This window comes from Neomonachus schauinslandi, chromosome 5, assembly GCF_002201575.2.
Source record: "Neomonachus schauinslandi chromosome 5, ASM220157v2, whole genome shotgun sequence".
Taxonomy (NCBI): domain Eukaryota; kingdom Metazoa; phylum Chordata; class Mammalia; order Carnivora; family Phocidae; genus Neomonachus; species Neomonachus schauinslandi.
In genome coordinates, this window is record NC_058407.1 from 112,914,704 (window position 1) to 112,930,035 (window position 15,332).

At 40.8% G+C, this 15,332-nt stretch overlaps 1 protein-coding gene and 1 non-coding gene across 4 annotated transcripts in view; both read right to left on the reverse strand.

Moving 5' to 3' along the window:
* Positions 1-238: 238 nt before the first annotated feature.
* The window catches only part of ACBD5 (acyl-CoA binding domain containing 5), a 40,679-nt gene continuing 25,585 nt past the window's right edge, over positions 239-15,332 (reverse strand). For all 3 annotated transcript variants that reach the window (XM_021687126.2, XM_021687124.2, XM_021687127.2), the window contains 3 exons: positions 9,248-9,292; positions 8,816-8,925; positions 239-2,162 (listed from right to left, as the gene is read on the reverse strand). In XM_021687126.2, the coding sequence (XP_021542801.1) occupies positions 2,150-2,162; positions 8,816-8,925; positions 9,248-9,292 (168 nt within the window). In that variant the 3' untranslated portion in view covers positions 239-2,149. The remainder of the gene's footprint in view (positions 2,163-8,815; positions 8,926-9,247; positions 9,293-15,332) is intronic.
* Positions 14,596-14,724, reverse strand: LOC123325013. Its single transcript, XR_006540181.1, has one exon. It is a non-coding gene; the product is annotated as a small nucleolar RNA SNORA3/SNORA45 family (small nucleolar RNA).

The following is a 15,332-nucleotide window of genomic DNA, read 5'->3' on the forward strand; positions in this document are numbered from 1 at the left end:
GTGAAAGAATGGAAACTAAGATTTTGACTGGATCAATAACATTCTTAACCAAATGACTAAAGGAGCTCTACTTTATCCCACTTTGGGACTTTTATGAAATTGTATGTAATAGCATGGCTTTACTCCGAAAGAGGCATGATTACGTTCTATGAATTCCCATTATTTCTGCTCATTTAATCCTTTATAATCAATGTACTTCTACCAGTAACAAGTAATAAAAACCATAGCATTTCTCATTAACCTTTTATTTTTAACGTAGTTTTACAATAAAGAAACAGAAAAGAAGTAGATCATTAAAAAAATACCAGCTGTCAATTTAAAATTTTAAATGAGGTTCTCGTTAAACAAAGCAGTAACACTATATCCTATAATTACATCTTTACTTGTATATACAAGAACTGTGTGCAAAGTGCTTTTCAAACTATAAAATGAGACTTTGGAATAGGATACAAATGGTTATCCCTAGGAGTCAGTCACCTCCCAGTGCCTGTAATGAATCACAACTGCTTACATTCTTAATTGGCATTTAGTTAATTGATTTACTAAAGAGAAAAGCCACCATTTTCTGATACCAAATTGATATCTAATTTTTGAAAATAATCCCTGATCTACAGGTTTAAACCTTATTTTTACATATAATTCAGTTACTTGCTTCATTTTTCCCCCAAATAACTAGAGAACAGTTTTTAAAAGGCAAATATTAGTAATCCCTGTGGATAGACACATTTTAATCAAGATGTGATTTAAAAATAAAAAACACCAAGTTACATGAAAAAAAAAGGAAAAAAGAGTCTGGGGAAAGCAAATTATATTCTTATACTTGTTTCTTCAAGCAAACAAAGAACCACTCTCTATCCTAGGGATGGATTACTTTCTTACTGAAAACACTCTGAACACATGATGCTTAACCCAACATCATACATACCAAGAATGCTTAAAAATTATTTGCTACTATGCCTTTGAATGAGAGAAATCTTTACAGTACAAGGTACATCTAAATAAGTGGAGTTTTGGAAGGTATACAGGAAGAATAATTCCAAACAAAGCCTTCAAGGATCTAAATTACAGTCTTCTTTTTAGTCTAATGGGGGACATTTAAGTTTACATTAGTTGGGTGTGCCTTACTCATATGGAAGCACATGGCCTGCTAGCTTGCAAATCCTTCCATTACCCCTGTGAAATAGGTGTATCTCAAATCTCATACCCCGAAGGAAAAACGGAGGCACTAAGAGGTTAAGAGTCCAGTCTGTGTAGTTTACCAGTTGCAGAAAAGTGATTTTCATGTGTTTCCTTTTTGACCTTTGTAAAAACAGTATAAATAAGTTTTCATTTTACATTTCAAAGCACCCTATGAAGCAGAAACAAGATATCCTCAGTTAAAGAAAAGCGATTACAAAGGAATAAATGTATACGACTGAATAAAATCTTACCAATGATCTACAGGCTCAGACCTACTTGAAGCCGATTCTTCATCATTCCTGTCAGCAGGTTATGTCTAGTCTGTGTTCGTTTGTAAAAAGTAAGCCTCGGACGTAGGGCTCTACTTTGTAATAAGGACGCCTAAACACTAAAGTCAGCGCTGTGAATGCCCAGGAGGGATTAGGGGCAGCCCACAGAGTGGATGTGGAGAAGATTCTTCCAGCAGTTTTCTAGTCCTTGGCCTGGCAATTCAGTGACTAAGACAAAAAGTTGATTTAATCTCATTTGAAATTCACTCCTGGTTTGCATTCTTTCTCATAGTTAATTTAGAAAATTAAAAATATCCAGTTACAAATCTCATCTCATTATCACAACTGTACCTTGGAAAAGCAGCTTATAGTTCTCTATGGGAGATAATCAGGTAAACATGTTACCAAACAATAATTAATAATTTAATGTCCTTCAAGTTCAAGGGTAGGGCAAATCTATGTATGCTACTTATAACCTAGTTGAGATTAATTATTCAAGTATCAGCAATATTAGTCCTTAAAATGTTATCATTTGTGTAGTGCAAAATATATATATATGTATATATGTACACAAACCAAACTATTGGATGACAAAAAGAAATGTAATCATCACAAACTAAGATTTCTTGTGAGTTCCACATTCCATTTCATTCTGAGGTCATTCAGGCCCAGTAGTCTTCTTGGGGAAAATATCATTTTCTTCAGTTCAGTTTTCTTTAAAAACAAAGTAAAAACCAATTTCCTATGAATATAAATGCAACCTGAATACAAAACACATCCATACCAGAGAATTCTTTGGATAACATAACAATAATATTCACATTCAGAATCAAACCATAAAATTACCAACAGTTTTTTTTTTTTTTAAAGATTTTATTTATTTATTTGACAGAGACACAGCGAGAGAGGGAACACAAGCAGGGGGAGTGGGAAAGGGAGAAGCAGGCTTTCTGTGGAGCAGGGAGCCCGATGTGGGGCTTGATCCCAGGACCCCGGGATCATGACCTGAGCCGAAGGCAGACGCTCAACGACTGAGCCACCCAGGCGCCCCAATTACCAACAGTTCTTAAGAAATTACTTCTCATCCTTTTCTAGTTGGCTTAATGCAATTCAGAATTTTGGGAATTATTTTATAACTTGGAGAAGTTCTGAAACAAAAAAAAGCTGAGTAAGATTACAAAAGGTTGATAGATATATAACCTAGACTACTCATTTAATCATCATATATTGGGGTACCTGGGTGGCTCAGTTGGTTAAGTGTCTGACTTCAGCTCAGGCTATGATCCCAGGGTCCTGGGGTCGGGCTCTCTGCTCAGAGGGGAGACTGCTTCTCCCTCTCCCTCTGCCTGCCGCTCCCCCTGCTTATGCGCTCTTTTCTGTCAACTAAATAAATAAAATCTTAAAAAAAAAAAATCAACATATATTTTGTGTCTGTTACTTTCCAGGCACTGTGCCAAGCACTGGGGATTCAAACATAAATGAGGCAGGCTCTCAGCTCTCAAAAGAGCTCTCAGGTTAGCTTGGGTGTGAGGGGGAGACATATAAACTAACAATTTGGAAAGGTATAATGTAACAATTTTAGTGATAGCAGAGTGAATGAGTGATCAGAGAAGGGGATGGGCTTGTTAGCACAAAACACAATTCGCGTATGATCTGAGATCTGGGAAAGGTCCCACAGCAGTAAAATCTCTATTCCCTCCCCAGAACTCAAGATGCCAAAATGTCTGGAACGTTCTCATCACAGATTCATTCCTCACCTCTGTAGAAATGCTCTTATGCAACCTCCTTGGCAGGAGTGGTATTTTAGATAATACCATCAGCCTTTATCTTCTGTAGAAAGGCTCTTACGTACACGTCCTTTTTTTTTTTGAAAGATTTTTATTTATTTATTTGACAGAGAGAGACACAGTGAGAGAGGGAATGCAAGCAGGGGTAGGGGGAGAGGGAGAAGCAGGCTCCCACTGAGCAGGGAGCCCGACGCGGGGCTCGATCCCAGGACCCTGAGATCATGACCTGAGCCGAAGGCAGACGCTTAACGACTGAGCCAACCAGGCGCCCCTTATGTACACTTCCTTGGCAGGAGTGACATTTTAAATAAGCAGATCATTTTTCATATTATGTAACATAAGGACAGCCCTTAAGGCATGAAGAAAAAAAAAAGGTCCCTGGAGCCGGAACAGAATTGTGGGTGGTACATTTTTTTTTTAAAGGTTTTATTTATTAATCTGAGAGAGAGAGAGAGGAGCAGAGGGAGAGGGAGAAGCAGACTCCCCACTGAGCAGGGAGCCCAAAGTGGGCCTGGGGCTGGATCCCAGGACCCCAAGATCATGACCTGAGCTGAAGACAGATGCTTAACTGACTGAGCCACCAAGGCGTCCCACAATTGCAGGTTGGTTCTAAAGACTAACAGCCTGAGTGAGGTTTTAGCAGAAATGTTAGCTGGAAGGTACATGAACAGTTATCAACACTTACTAACAACCCACGTGATGTAGATTCCTACACAAAATCCTTTGCAGATTTACAAAAAAGCATACAACTCTCTAATCGTCAATCTTCTCCTGTAATAGGTAAATAGACATAAATCCCCATCAGTATTTTCAGAATTTTAGAATGTTTTTCAAGGCTCTTCCTGAGATCTTTTTCTCCTTTTTTCTTTTTAAATTAACTTGCAAAATGTAGGGTATGGTGTGATAAGAGAAGAAAAGTTACAGAAAACAATAGATTAAGGGTAGAGGGAAACATGATGCCTTTCACCTTGCCTGCTCAAGGATCTGCTCGGCTGTACTGATGGTTTCTTTCCCCTCCTCAGAAGCCTGGACTTTCTGAGGCAGGACCATCTGCCCCAGGCTCCACCTGAAGAGTGTTCCTGCAGAAATCCTCCCCACACCTACCTAGTTTCTAGAACCTCGCTACTGAAAGCTCAGTGACGCAAGAAAACTACACGCATATTTATGAACCTGGGCAGAATGATCAAGAAAAGCGGTTGCATCTCTCTCTGTCAAATAAACAAATAAAATCTTTAAAAAAAAAAAAAAGAAAAGAAAAGAAAAGCGGTTGCAAACATCCTTCCCTTCAAAGTAATAGCTTAAGGGTAGTCTTTTGGACTTAATAGGGCTGCTTTTAGAATTTTACTCCTGGATAATTTGACTAGAATGGTCAGGTTGGGTAACTGGGTAGAGGTAGAACCACAGGAGGCTGTGCAGGGCCAATTTTTGAACAAGAAGTCTGCAGGTGCTGCTCTTCATACCACATTCAGAAAAAATGTTTTTGTTTTTTGGTTTTTTTCTGACCTACTGCAGAGTGATAATACAATGTTTTTTTTATATTTTATTTATTTACTTGACAGAGAGAGAGAGCACAAGCAGGTGGAGCGGCAGGCAAAGGGGGAGGGAGAAGCAGGCTCCCCACTGAGCAGGGAGCCCGATGTGGGGCTCGATCCCAGGACCCTGAGATCATGACCTGAGCCGAAGGCAGACGCTTCACCGACTGAGCCACCCAGGCGCCCCGCGAGTAATTTACTTTTGAATTTAGATTCTTCTGCACTGGCGGGGGGGGCATACCCACTCCTTTCCACACCTTTCCCACTCTAACTGGATTTCTGGATCTTTCTCCTCATCTCTAACACAGAACCCATCTCCTCCAAACCATACACACTGCTCTCTAGTTTTCATTCCTATATAACTGTCAGATTAAAAACTGCTACACACTTCCAGATGAAAAGATGTCTAAGTCCCCTCAAGGCCGAAACGTATTTCCATATCAAATATGGCTCTATCTCCAACCCCAGTTAATTTGTTACATATATACACAAATAATACATAAAACACTATCTCATCCAGGGCACCTGGGTGGCTCAGTCGGTTGAGCATCCAACTCTTGATTTTGGCTCAGTTTCATGATCTCAGGTCAGGGCCTGGGATCAAGCCCCATGTCAGACTCCACGCTCAGCGGGGAATCTGCTTGGGATTTTCTCTCTCTCCTTCTGCCTCTGCCCCTCCTCTCCGTGTGCTCTCTCTCACAAATAAGTAAATAAATCTTTAAAAAAAAAACCCCACTATCTCATCAAAATGCAGTTGCGGGGGCACCTGGGTGGCTCAGTCATTAAGCGTCTGCCTTCGGCTAAGGTCATGATCCCGGGGTCCTGGGATCGAGCCCCACATTGGGCTCCCTGCTTGGCGAGAAGCCTGCTTCTCCCTCTCCCACTCCCCGTGCTTGTGTTCCCTCTCGCTGTCTCTCTCTCTCTGTCAAATAAATAAATAAATAAATAATCTTTAAAACAAAATGCAGTTGCGCAGTCTAAATAATTGGTAATTTGGAAGGACTAAACACTTAACATACTGAAAACTTGATGAAGATTCAACAATAACAAAGTAGAATATTAAAAATAGGTTAAGATAGCAGGAGGGGAAGAATGAAGGGGGGAAACTGGAGGGGGAGATGAACCATGAGAGACAATGGACTCTGAAAAACAAACTGAGGGTTCTAGAGGGGAGGGGGGTGGGAGGATGGGTTAGCCTGGTGATGGGTATTAAAGAGGGCACGTTCATGGGGCGCCTGGGTGGCTCAGTTGGTTAAGCGACTGCCTTCGGCTCAGGTCATGATCCCGGAGTCCCTGGATCGAGTCCCGCATCGGGCTCCCTGCTCGGCAGGGAGTCTGCTTCTCCCTCTGACCCTCCCCCCTCTCATGTGCTCTCTGTCTCAAATAAATAAAGAAAATCTTTAAAAAAAAAAAAAAAAAAAAAGAGGGCACGTTCTACATGGAGCACTGGGTGTTATATGCAAATAATGAATCATGGAACACTACATCAAAAAAAAAAAAAATAGGTTAAGAGTGGGGCGCCTCGGTGGTTCAGTCGGTTAAGCGGCTGCCTTCGGCTCAGGTCATGATCCCAGGGTCCTGGGATCGAGCCCCACGTCAGGCTCCTTCCTCAGCGCGGAGCCTGCTTCTCCCTCTCCCTCTGCTTGACACTCCACCTGCTTGTGCTCTCCCTCTCTCTATCTCTATCAAATAAATAAATAAAATCTTTAAAAAAAAAAATAGGTAAGAGTTTCTCCATTCAGAGGCATCTGTAAGCAATTGAAAGGGATACTTAGGAGAAATGGCATAGATGTCTACCAGGAAGGAATATCTTAAAAAAATACTTTTAGGGGGCACCTGGGTGGCTCAGTCATTAAGCGCCTGCCTTCAGCTCAGGTCATGATCCCAGGGTCCTGGGATCGAGCCCCGCATCGGGCTCCCTGCTCTAAGGGAAGTCTGCTTCTTCCTCTCCCACTCCCCCTGCTTGCATTCCCTCTCTCACTGTGTCTTTCTCTCTCTGTCAAATAAATAAATAAATAAATCTTTTAAAAAAACACAAAAAACTTTTTAGAAAAATTGCAATTTTGGGTGACTGCTGAAGCAAAGTCATTGTTTTTTCCATCTTTAATAAAGTGACAAGCTGCTGCAAACTTAAGCATAACATAAATTATTAACTCAAGGAGGCGTTAGGGCTTTTGTCTTGTGCCAAATCTCTCTACTCTCCAATCCTCACCTTTCAACAAAGGAAACATGAAAAGGAACTTTGAAATACATTGCAAATTATGTCAACACCTAACTTTAGTGCCACTGTGTCCTGCTACTTGAATCTAGCATTCTTATTAAATAGTGAAAAAAGGCTGGGTCCTTTTTCCCTCCATTTATTAGGGAAATTAAAATTTAAAACACTGTGTGAGGGGCACCTGGGTGGCTCAGTCGGTTAAGTGTCTGCCTTCAGCACAGGTCACGATCTCGGGGTCCTGGCATCGAGCCCCATGTCAGGCTCCTTGCTCAGTGGAGAGCCTGCTTCTCCCTCTCCCTCTGCCCGCTCCCCTCCATGCTCTCTCTCTCGCTCACTCTCTTTCTCTCAAATAAATAAAATCTGAAAAAAAAAAACAAAAACAAAAAACCACCGTGTACCACTAAACCCAACCATCATGGGAGAAATGTAAAATGTGTCAAAAGAAGAAAAGAAAGGACTTAAACTAAGGTTTATCGAACCCTGACACCCACCTTCCACACAGCTGAAATGACATCTATACAAATGACTTAGAAAAGAGGTAAATAACACTGTGAGAGCAGTTTTTGTTTCTGAACTCCTAACTCAAGTTTTTTCAAGTGAGTGGGCGTATTCCAAGAACATGAATGTACCATGGAACTTACTTAGTTCTCTTACAAACGTAAGTCAAACTGTCTTAACATAAGCAGAAAGCAGGAAGACTGAAAGGATTCACCCAAATCCCGATGCACTTCGGTTTCTCTGCCATCAGGTATTATCACTGGAGCACTTACATTAACTAGTGTGCTGTTTATCCCTTTCAGAGAAGAGAAGGGCGAATGTCTCATTTCTGCTTTTGATAGCAAATACAGTTAATTAGGGACTTGGGTTCTTTGGTAGAAGAACATACCCATAATTACTTAAACTTGTAGATTTTTTTTTTTTAAGATTTTATTCATTTATTTGACAGAGAGAGACATAGCGAGAGCAGGAACACAAGCAGGGGGAGCGGGAGAGGGAGAAGCAGACTCCCTGCCGGGTAGGGAGCCCGATGGGGGACTTGATCCCAGGACCCTGGGATCATGACCTGAGCCGAAGGCAGACGCTGAACGACTGAGCCACCCAGGCGCCCAAACTTGTAGATTTTTAAAAATGTGTCTCTATTGCACATATTTAAGACAGCACTTAAAATTATCAAATATCCTATTTCTTCTCCCCATCTGTTATTTAATGGGACATGGGGATGAAAACACCAAAAACATAATAAGTGAGGCCATGAGTGGGGTAAACGATGGTCTATATGCCCAGCCATGCGAAGTAATTCAGTTTACGTAGTGTCTAAAAAAAAAATGCTTTAATGAACCCAAGAGATTGAGCCTCAGGTTATTCCTAACCTAGACAATCTCAGAGCCCTTTCAAGGATCCCAATCTATTATTCTCAGACCTATTTGACGTATCTCCTGGCATCCCAAACTGGAATATTGGCCCTCAAATTAGAAAAATCTCTATTTCTAGAGATAGTCAACCACCAGGCTAAAAATCTTCTGAAATGTCAATGTCTACTTCAAAGAGTATGCAGGCATTATTTGTTTCCCTACCTATTGTCTATAGTTGTTTAATGTTAGCAAAGGGCCCAAAATAACCATCAGACTTCAATTTTTTTAAGTCTAACAGGTACCTAGAAATCCACTAGATATCATTTCCAAGATAGTTCAGTCTCAGGATTGGTACAGAATGTCCCAGTATGACAATACATCTATAAAACAGAGCTATCCTCTTCACTGCTATTGAAAGCTCTGTCTACTATAGATTATAAGACTCTGCATACTATTGTCAATCATAAAACTAAATTACCTTCTCCTTCTTTGATAATATAAATGCACCAACCACTGGGCAATAAAAGGCCATATGATAGCAAAAGTTAATGCACCAGGAGACATCTCGAAGGGCCACCAAGATGGTCTCTGAGAAAATAAAATAAGATGGTCACCAGTCTATTACACATTGCATGTATAAACATAAAAACATACTATTTCATAATTTTGAAAATATAAAACTTAGTAACAAATCTCAGGCCTGCTAAACAGAAGGGAGGTATTCTGTACCTCAGAGCATAATTCTGTAAGTAGACTTCCAGGAGTACTTTAGACTTAAACATATAACAAGTATATTTTAACTTCAAAGCTCTACAGGGTAGATTTCATTTGGAATACTTTAAGAACCTTGTATACCTAAATTATTTTAAGTTATCTGAAACCCTGGGACTTAGACTTAAGAATTTCTTACCTGTGAGGGAGGCTGATTACTGGTCTGTAATGTTGATGATTTTGCCTATAAATACAAATAAAAGTGATTTAGCTTGGACAAAATGAGAAAAAAATAGTAATTTTTCTATTTCCTATCTTTTTTTTTTTTTAAGGCTAAAATATTAGTTTATTCTGCTAACCATGCTTCAATTGTCCTAAAACCCATACTGGCCAAATAACAAGGTCCCTAAAATTGCTAGCCAAATAAATACCTTTGACATTTTATATTTTATAGTTCAAATTATATAAAATTATCAAAATAAAACCTCAAACTAATCTAAACCTTACTTCTTTTATACTGTTATTAAATTACCTAATCAACTTTTCTTATTCTTTTTTTTTTTTTTCCCTAAGATTTTATTTATTTATTTGCCAGAGACAGAGACAGCGAGAGCAGGAACGCAAGCAGGGGGAGTGGGAGAGGGAGAAGCAGGCTTCCCGCCGAGGAGGGAGCCCGATGCGGGGCTCGATCCCAGGACCCTGGGATCATGACCTGAGCCGAAGGCAGCCGCTTAACCAACTGAGCCACCCAGGCGCCCAACTTTTCTTATTCTTTAATTTCCAAAAAAATTACCAATTTACAAACACATCTGACAACTGCAGCCTTGATTATTATTAAAATTATAAATCATATCCAAAGATCTGTTTTGAAAATTTATGAAAAGTTATAGCACAAGAGGTATGATAAATATGAGAAATGAACTGTCAGTGTTGTAGTTTTATTTTTATTTTTATTTTTTTAAAGATTTACCTATTTATTTGAGAGAGCGAGAATGAGAGAGAGAGAGAGCACATGAGAGGGGGGAGTGGGAGAGGGAGAAGCAGACTCCCCGCCGAGCAGGGAGCCCGATGCGGGGCTCGATCCCGGGACTCCGGCATCATGACCTGAGCCGAAGGCAGTTGCTCAACCCAGGAGCCCTGTAGTTTTATTTTTAAATTTTTTTCCAGCTTTATTAAGACATAATTTGAGATATAATTAATATATATATGTGACAATTTGATACATATATATATTGTGAAATGATTACCATAATCAAGTTAATTAACACATTCCTCACCTCACATAGTTACCTTTCCTGAGGAGAGGAATACTGTCAGTTCTTCAATGAGATGTATAAACTAAGCAGAAAAATTTCAAATTAATTTAGGAAATTTATATTCCAACTTGGCTCATCCAGAAAACAAGTTTCCTTATACTAATTGTTGGAAACTTATTACTCTAGTTTCTCCATTTATTATAACTTCATAGAAATGGTATGAAAATTAATAAGATCATTCATTGATTCATTCATTAATTCAGTAAATATTTACTCAGCATCTATTATGTACCAGTTACTACTCTGGGTGTTAGAGATGCAACAGGGAACAAAATGACAAAAAGTGCTGCCCTAATGAAGCTTATACTGTAATGGAGAGATACAAATAATAATGAATAAATTAGTAAAATATATAGTATATCAGGTAGTGATAAACGCCATAAAGAAAAATAAAACAGGAGGGAGGAAAAAAAGAAAAAGAAAAACAGAGAGAGGAGATGAGACATGTTGGAGGCGGAGAGTCTTGCAATTTTATTTATTTATTTATTTATTTATTTATTTATTTATTTTTAATTTATACATTTTTTTTTACAGATTTTATTTATTTATTCATGAGAGACAGACAGAGAGAGAGAGAGGCAGAGGGAGAAGCAGGCTCCCAAGGAGCAGGAAGCCCGATGCGGGGCTCGATCCCAGGACCCTGGGATCATGACCTGAGCCGAAGGCAGACGCCTAACCATCTGAGCCACCCAGGTGCCCAAGTCTTGCAATTTTAAATAGGGTGGTCAGAGAAGGCTTTGCTGACACTGCAGCAAAGACCTAAACAAAGAAAATTATGCTCTGTGGCTAAGGTGGGGTGGGGTGGGGGGTTGAGGAGAACAATCTTCCGTACAGAAGGAACAGCAAGTGCAAAGACCAAGGGTGGGAGGGAGCCTGCGGGCAAATTCAAGGCACAGCACAGAGGCCTGTATACTGAACCAACAGCAGGAAGTGGTAAGGAGGAGGCAGGCTTTAAATTTCCTTGTTATAAGTAATATGATCTCAAGGACCCCAGTCCCCAGGATGACTATACCTTACAGGTAAAACTAAATTAGTTGCCTCCAGATGTTGCACTCGTCCTCACAGACCATTAAGGTGTTAAAGAAGAGTATAATCAAATTGCAAGTGCTGAAAGAATCTAGACAAGGTAATGATCTTTATGATATTATTTGTAATTGTACCTTGCAGGCATAACGATATATTTTAAAGATTTACTTTTTTATTTGAAAGAGAGAGTGTGCGCACGCAAGCATGCACCAGGGAGGGCCAGAGGCAGAGAGGCGGAGAGAGAGAGAGAGGGGGAGAGAGAGAGAGAATCTTGAGCAGACTGCTGCTGAGCACAGAGCCCAATGCGGAGCCCAATGTGGGGTTCGATCTCACGACCCTGAGATCATGACCTGAGCCAAAACCAAGAGTCAGACGTTCAACCGACTGAACTACTTAGACGCCCCAAGGCATAATAATATTTAATCAGGAGATTTACCTTAGGGCACTTTCTTCAGAATACAGGATAGATTTACAAAATTGGGCTCCCTGGTATATGCTGACTTAACTAAGGTCACATTAGTCCGCGTGATTTTGAACGGAATTCAAGGTGACCAAATCCCAATGTGATGACACTATTCTCATTAAAGCAGCAACTACTAACAAATACTAAGGTAGAGTCAGAACTATTAAATGTTAACTATTAGGGCTCCTGGGTGGCTCAGTTGGTTGGGTGACTGCCTTCGGCTCAGGTCATGATCCTGGAGTCCCTGGATCGAGTCCCGCATCGGGCTCCCTGCTCGGCAGGGAGTCTGCTTCTCCCTCTGACCCTCCTCCCTCTCATGCTCTCTGTCTCTCATTCTCTCTCTCGCAAATAAATAAAATCTTAAAAAAAAAAAGTTAACTATTAGCGGATTTTTTTTTCTAAGTAATAAAGGGTCTGGAAAGGCAAATGAAGAGTCCCAAGGACCCTTGCTTCCATCTAAGCAGCACTGGCACTAGCTGTATAAGTAGCATTGTGATTTTTTGGTTTAATGATATTTATCCATACGTGTTGTTAAAAAAAAATCAGTGACACGTGTGAAAGCACAGTAAGGAAGACTTTCTTCAATGGAGGAGGGGCTATCACTATGGGCATAGGGACTTCTACAGTAGGGGAAGATGGACGGGGCTCAACTCCCATCGCAGCACGGGCGAGGGGGAATTTCGTTATCAAGGAGTAGGGCTGGGATCCATGGATGGAAAATTCCTAACAGGAAACATCAGGGGTAAGGAAGATTCTGGCTAAACCGACCTAACAGGATTCTTGCTGAAGACGAACCAGGATGATGTCAGACATCACCTGGGTTTGGTGGAGGATGAGGAGCCTGGCTGGTTAAACGGACGGAGCAGGGTTCTTGATAAAACTGGATTTTACAAGGGAGAAGTGGAGAGATGGGCCTAAGAGAAAGTTCGGGAGTCTGACTAAAGTTTAGTCGAGCAATGAATTTTTGTTGGTATCAGTGGTTTTTACATATTTAGAAGTTCTATTTACCATTCTACAGCTAGATTAAAATAAGGATTACTGAATTTTTTTTTTTTAAGATTTTATTTATTTATTTGACGGAGAGAGACACAGCGACTCTGGGATCATGACCTGAGCTGAAGGCAGACGCTTAACGACTGAGCCACTCAGGCACCCTGAATTTTTTTTTAAAGATTTTATTTATTTATTTATTTGACAGAGAGAGACACAGCGAGAGAGGGAACACAAGCAGGGGGAATGGGAGAGGGAGAAGCAGGCTTCCCGCAGAGCAGGGAGCCCAAAGTGGGGCTTGATCCCAGGACCCTGGGATCATGACCTGAGTCGAAGGCAGACGCTTAACGACTGAGCCACCCAGGCGTCCCTACTGAATTTTTTGGAAAAGATTTTTGAAAGGAAAAATCCCATACAGTTGCAACCATTGCAAAGAAAATATGAAGACAGAGAATTATTTAAGTGAGGTCCTCTCTAAGGCTGTGAACTTCCTGAGGGAGGAAACCAAGCTGGCTTACTATCATTGCTATTATCGTCACCATCATCATGTCATGTGACAGTATGTAGATGTCACATGAGTGTTCCAGGCACTGTACTATGCATTTTACTTAATTCTCTGAACAATCCTGGGGTGCCTGGGTGGCTCAGCCGTTAAGCGTCTGCCTTCAGCTCAGGTCATGATCCCGGGGTCCTGGGATCGAGCCCCACATCAGGCTCCCCGCTCGGCGGGAAGCCTGCTTCTCCCTCTCCCACTCCCCCTGCTTGTGTTCCCTCTCTCCCCATGTCTCTTTCTGTCAAATAAATAAATAAAATCTTTAAAAAAAAAAAAATTCTCTGAACAATCCTATGTGATAGGCATTACTAGTATTTCCATTTTATAGATAAGGAAACTGAGGCATGGAGAAGTAAAGTAACCTGACTGAAGACCACACAGTAAGTGGCAGAGATAGGATTTGAATTCAGGTAGTTTGTTCCAAGCTCTGCTACACAGCGCTATCTCCCCTTTCCTTTATGCGTCCACTGCCCAGAAAAGTATCTGGTGTGTGGCCATTCAACAAATATTTATTGAGTTCATGAGCCTCAGGCAGCTTACTGTGATGGAAAGTGCATTGCATGAGAAATCTGGAAAGTTTAGGTATAGAGCAGGCTCTGCCCCAATCTCACCTTCTTCCTCTGCTGAACTAGAGGTACTGAACTAAGTTTCCTTTATTTCTGCAATCTACTACTATTCTATCATCAGTTTATTTCTTTTAGTCATCCAAATGAATTATGCAAATTTTAAGGAAAAAGTCTTTAACATGTCAGAATCTTTTTTGATTTGCTTTATGTAAGCTAAGAATAAAAACCTTTACAAGTTTTAGGGGCGCCTGGGTGGCTCAGCCGGTTAAGCGTCTGCCTTCGGCTCAGGTCATGATCCCAGGGTCCTGGGATCGAGCCCCGCATAGGGCTCCCTGCTCAGCGGGCAGCCTGCTTCTCCCTCTCCCTCTGCCTGTCTCTCTGCCTACTTGCTCTCTCTCTCTCTCTGTCAGATAAATAAATAAAATCTTTTAAAAAAAAAAAAAAACTTTACAAGTTTTTTCTTTACAAGAAAAAAATCAAAAGAATTTTTAGCAGAATTTCAATACCATTAAAAACATTAACTGTAAACAAAATACTCTTTTTTTTTTAACTTTAATACACACCACAGCAGACACCAACTCCCTAGTGTGAAGAAAGATGCCTGCCAGTCTACACCATCTAGGAGCTGGGAGGGCATGTTTCTGATCTGGGCACTACCGGGGGCACTGACTGCCCTCGCCAGTGAATCAAGACCAGCAGATTCTCTCTGAGGACTCTAGCACACCAGGACAAAAACAAAATACTCTTTAAAAAAGTCACAGAATAGGAGCACCTGGGTGGCTCAGTTGGTTAAGTGTCTGCCTTTGGCTCAGGTCATGATCCCGGGGTCCTGGGATTGAGTCCCACATTGCACTCCTTGCTCAGCAGGGAGTCTGCTTCTCCCTCTCCCTCCCCTTCTCTCTCTCGCTCTCAAATAAAAAATCTTAAAAAAAAGATTTTACTTTCAAGTAATCTCTACACCCAACATGGGGCCTGAACCCTCAACCCTCAACCCCAACATCAAGAGACCAACACTCCACTGACTGAGCCAGCCAGGCGCCCCTTAACAGCACTAATCCTTCTAATACTAAGCTACCCTACTTCTACCTCCAACATGGTACTGGTAATTTTACACTAAAAAACTTTTTTTATTAAGTGGCAGTTCGCTTTTGGGTCAGTCTTTTTTTTTCAAGATTTTTGTTTTGTTTTGTTTTAAAGTAATCTCTACACCCAACATGGGGACCGAACTTGCAACCTTGAGATCAAGAGACACATGCTCTACCGACTGAGCCAGCCAGGCACCCCTGGGTAAGTCTTTTCTTAAGTAAACAATATTTCCAAAGGTAGAGCCTTTTAATTTAATTTTTTTAAATTACTTTATTTTTAAAAAG